We start from the raw sequence: 5387 nt of genomic DNA, 5'->3' as shown, positions 1-5387 counted from the left end.
CCAATATCAATCCATTAATGGACGCCGTAGCTGTCGGCACCGCGAAAGAAGTAGCGGCGCAGCTATTAGTGGTGGCAGAACGTTAGCAGAATCGAACCAATTATCAGCTTCAATTTAGCAAATGCCGTGCAAGAAACATATACCCACATAACCATTAATCAACCACTAATGTCAAATTCTCCTCAAACCCAGAAAATTAAATCAATAAAAAAGGTCAGAATCAAGAATTTCTTACCAATTTGACTATTCATACATGCATCAAAAATTCAAGTGGGTATTTGTTGCAAAGATAAAGAGAAAGATTGAGAAATGTTACAATATTACGGTTGGTTTGGCTTGGAGAAGAAGAAAAGAGGAAAGATTGAGAAATTTTAAAATAATACCGAAGTTTAATTTTTTTTTTTTTTTTTTTAAATAAAAATAAATTATAACTAGCTACACGGTGTAGTTCAGAACAGTTAAGAGTGTCTTTTTTATTTATTTTTTTCTTATGAGCAAGAATTAAGAGTAAATAAGCAATTACTTGACTCCTTAGCTCACTAGTAGATGTAAATGTCTAATAACTTTATATTACACAAACCAATTATATAAATAATTATTTTTTTCTTAAGATAATCTTTGGTAATTTCCAAACAATACAATGGCAACAAAATTATGTCATAGACATACAGAACTAGTAGTGTCATACTGGTAGTAAACATATATGAATACATAATTACAATCTTACTCAGTGACCAAAACAACTTAGCCACAACTCATCACATAGACATATAACTCATCACACAACTAGTTAAAGCATGAACACAATTATAGCCTCGGCTCGTAACCATAATAAGGACACGTACTGAGTGACTCCCATCGAATTCAAGGGCACTTGGGCTTGTTCTTGTTGTTCTTCATGTCTCTGTAGCAAGGACACTCATGCTTGTTACCGTACGTGCCAGAAGGAACACACTTGCATTTCATACAACATATGTTGCAATACTTCAAACACCGATCTTTTACTCCTGCTTTCGAGCACCTTGCGTTGCACTTGCTTGCACACATAGCTTCAATCCATCATTTTACGAATAAAAGGAATAGTGTGAGATAATTAGTGAAGCTAAATGATTCATATTAATTAGTAACAAGACAACAACTAATAAAAGATTATTAGTTCACCAATAAGATTTAGTGGAAGTACATACAACTAATGTAAAACTAATCAAGATTCGAGTCAGGATGAGCTTTAAAAACGGGGCCACTCTCTGATCCCTACAAAGACATATCATTCCTAGAGCTCAAAGGTTTAAAAATGACACGTCTAACATTGTAGAAGACATTGCTCTACGGATTTTGCTTAGAGTTTCTAATAATAAAATAACACGATCATAAACCAATCTATAATGAACATAAACACCAACGAAGCAAGAATAAGTAGAGAACAAAGATAAAGTATACCTGATTGAGCATGGATAGGTTCCACTAAAATGGAAGCCATAATGAGGGAGATAAGAATCACGGTCACATACAAAAGCCTCATTTACAAAACCTTAATTTCAAAGTTCTATTATTATGTGGGAAACTAAATAACAAAAAAAGTAAACTCTGGTTTAATTAGCTTGTTTGGCTTATAGTGTGGATAAAAGGCTATAAGCTCAAGTATAAGTGACCCTATTATATAGTGAGGGGGTGATAATAGAGTGCGAGACAATGCATGAAAAAAGTAGGGAAGAGTTTGTCCAAGGTTCATATGCGTGAGGTGTTTTCTAGTAAATTCATGAACCATAGTTTATGAACTACTTCGTATAACGCATAGATTGGTATGCAAATTTTTTTTTTTTTTTTTTTTTTTGGTTTTATGCATAGACTGAGTGAACCCATAGATTGGTACGCTTTAATCTACACTAGGATATAATTATGTTCTTTATCATCTACTCCAATTTAAAATACTTGTAATTAAGATTTGATTCACTTGATAAAACTCGTACTTTGGATTTGGGGTTTGAATTGAATTATACTAGGTGAAGGTGTTTAAAGGTTGAATCCCTGATACCATTACCACTCCCACTCCCCTCAACTTCCAAGTGTATGGCCTGTAGATACATTGTCATACAATAAATATAAACTCAACTAAGTTGCTCATAGAATCCAACTAAACAACATCTATCATTAGCGCTCCTAAAAGATTGATACTATTGGTATGACTTTTCGTTTAATTTCTAGTGTGGTAGGGAGTCATTGAAGTTTATTTTTACACAATATCCAAGTAAAAGCAAAGTATTTACTACTCTGTATATTTTATAGTTGACAAAGAGCAGGCAAATTTTGTTATCGTCGTAGTAAATACTAGTATATACATAGTAAATTAGTTCATGAACTTGCAGCACTTCAATATTTTAACAAGGCAATATGAATCTTATTTGAAAAAATCGAGCCAATACAATCTAGGAAACCAAATACGAAGTATGCAATAAAGTTTTCTACATTCAATATTTTGGATCAAATACTTGAACTTTTTGGGGATCGAATTTGAATTGCATTTTAAAATATTTGGACTAAAGATTATTTGATTTATCCGTATTTGAAAATTTCACACCTAATTGTAAACGATCCGAAATTTTTGAATACTAAACATCTCAAATTACACATCCGATTTGACCAGCAAGACCTATCACCATTACCATAATTCATAGCCGACAACCAAACAAGCCATTAGTTTTATGACCCCTTATAGAGCTAAAGTCAATCCAACGAAAGAGTATGATAGCAAATGACATCTATTCCAGCGACTTCTATGTAATGAAAATATGAGTTGGCCACTACTACACAAAAGTTAAATTACAAATATGATAATCTCAAGGAATTCTCGTGAAAAAGCATCTAAAATTAAAGGTGAATATGAACACGGAAAACTTTTGAAAATTCACGTAGTAGTTTCTGGACTGTATGGAAGATTGGAAGATATCTTTTACAGGAGCTACATCGAATTTGCATTTGCTCTTTAAGGATTACTGGTGAATGATGAAAAGTCTCACGTTTTGATGTGACAGGATTAATGACAAAATGTCAATGGCTATGATAATACACCAAGTTAAGCTGAGCCAAATGGTAAAAATCGCATTCTAAGACTACTAACTTTGATGGAGGGTTCAATCCCCATTAGGGACACTTTGGCGGTAAGGATTTCTTACCCATCATCCCCACTCTCTACGTGCCTAACCCACTAACCCAAGCCAGGTTAGGGAACGAGGAGTTTGGCTAGGTAGGGCAATTCTCCTTGCTGTATAAAAATTGTTATGATAATATTTTCTTCATACGGTATTATTGGCCCTTTGCTTAGTTGCTTTAATGGTGATTTAAAATTTAATGGTTTTTCTACACAATAACCCTCCTTATTTCACTTTTCTACATCGTGTTCCTTCAAATAGCACTTTTCACATTGTAACCCGCACATATGTGTATTAAGTACATAGTAACCTTGTCGTTATCCCACCGTTAACAAATTCCGTTAGTGGGGCCTACTCTCCACTTATTAATTTTTTTTCTTTTTTATTGATTTGCATGTTGAAAAATGTTCCGTTAAAGGCTTTAGGGGCTACTTTGATCCTTAAGGTTCCAAATTGAACTCAGAATTAAAAACACAAAAAAAAAAGTCTCGTTTTGCGTATTAAAAACGTAAACATGCAAATGGTTACTGAAGTACAAGTACCAGATTTGTCGAGTTTGCTAGAATGGTTACTGATTGCATCAGTTTCTGAACAACCCATTGATACATGCATTTATCTCTGTTTATAAAGCCAAAACTGCTAACACCGAGGAACCACCACCGAAAGTGTTATTATCTAAAGAAAGATGGAGGCAGAATTTCCGGACACCATCACATGCCTGCCCTTATCGTCATTGTATTACAAGAGCCATCAACAAGGACAATCACTAGTGTACTCACGTAAGCCCATTTTGTAGGATAGCTTAAAGAAACCCCCATGGATGTTCCCAATCTCCTTCTAGAAGGTGTAAACAATGTCGATTACCCTGATCACTACTATCCTATTCTCCCTCCGGAGGATGTAAACAATGTAGATTATTCTCATGATTATCCTGATCACCATTTGAGAAAATGCTTCGTTGGCTGATCCCTTCTAAGACTAAACCATGGACATTACCAGTCGTAGTTAATCTTACTCTAAACACACCGTTATTCCGTGCTGACCATACTACCATACACTACAAGAAAACAACCGTTTTTCGACAGATAAAACCCGTCTGAATCATTTGAAATTCCGTTGGAAATCATCTTTCCGTCGGAATGGTCTGTCGCGAAATATTTTGTAGGAAATTCGACTTTTTTCGAGAGATTTTCATTCGGAAACACATATTCCGACGGCATTAGGTATGCCAGCGCATGGATTTACAAATTGAGAATCCGTCGCAATATTCGGATGAAATTAATTCAGTCGGTATATATACCTCTTCCGACGGAAATATTCTGTCGTAAGGTCTGTATTTTTCGAGGGTTTAAATTTCCGTCGGAATCTTACGATGCATTTTCCGTCGCAAAGTTCCGACGGATTTACTTTACCTCGAAAAATATATGATTGCCGACGAAATTGTCCATATGAAAATCTGTAGCCATATTCCGACGGGTTGTTTTTCCGTCACAACAAACCTGCTTCCGACGGATAATACCATCAGAAATTCACCTGCTAAAATAACAAATTAATCGATTATTTTTGGAATTACCACCATTCGAAACCTATACCTCCGGCACCTAATTTAGTATAAAATTAAATTAATGATTTAATTAGGAAATATATATATATATATAGGTTGTACGCAGGCATAAAACATAATCCAAATTAAGTACATGTACATACTACATAAACAAAAGCTAAGCTAAGCTATAGCCGGGGTACCCTGCGTGCTCCGCTACTACCCGGTCATCCTTGGGGTCTCGACTCTGAGATTGAATGGTGGAACATGTGTCGCTGGAGAAACGACACATAAACTCATCCCACTTCTCCTGGTTTCTCCTCTCTATTGCGGCCATTTGGGCTTGAAATCAGGCTTCCATTTCGACTTCCAATTCACTCCGAATTTCACTGCAAAGAGCCTGCACCCTATGCTCCATCTGATCCTGTATCTGAGAAACAACGGAAGGCGTGTACTGCTGTGAAGACGTGGAAACTCGACCCATTTGGTTGCCATAGTACAGCTCTGCACTTTGGCCAAGTCCTTCACACGACACTTCTTGTTGCGACCACCCACAGCCTCCCAATACAACTCATTCGGACTCTTCCGAATCCCTTGAGTGCTTGCTTCTTCAACCTTCTTCTGGTAGGCCTCCTACAAGATATACATAAAAGTCATAAACTCAACTTCATCAATACACTTAATAAAACATGTAT

General features: G+C 35.8%; 1 protein-coding gene across 1 annotated transcript; it reads right to left on the bottom strand.

Annotated features, from left to right (window-relative positions):
• Positions 1–393: 393 nt before the first annotated feature.
• LOC110716897 (peamaclein-like) lies at positions 394–3967 on the bottom strand. The gene is made up of 3 exons (XM_021895550.1): positions 3868–3967; positions 3686–3736; positions 394–1049 (listed from the first exon to the last, which is right to left on the bottom strand). The coding sequence occupies exons 1-3, from the start codon at positions 3965–3967 to the stop codon at positions 865–867; spliced, it is 336 nt and encodes a 111-aa protein (XP_021751242.1). The 3' UTR covers positions 394–864.
• Positions 3968–5387: the final 1420 nt, after the last annotated feature.

This window comes from Chenopodium quinoa, unplaced genomic scaffold (genome assembly GCF_001683475.1).
Source record: "Chenopodium quinoa cultivar QQ74 unplaced genomic scaffold, ASM168347v1, whole genome shotgun sequence".
NCBI classification, from domain to species: Eukaryota; Viridiplantae; Streptophyta; class Magnoliopsida; order Caryophyllales; family Amaranthaceae; genus Chenopodium; species Chenopodium quinoa.
This window is presented reverse-complemented; position numbering and strand designations above follow the sequence as displayed.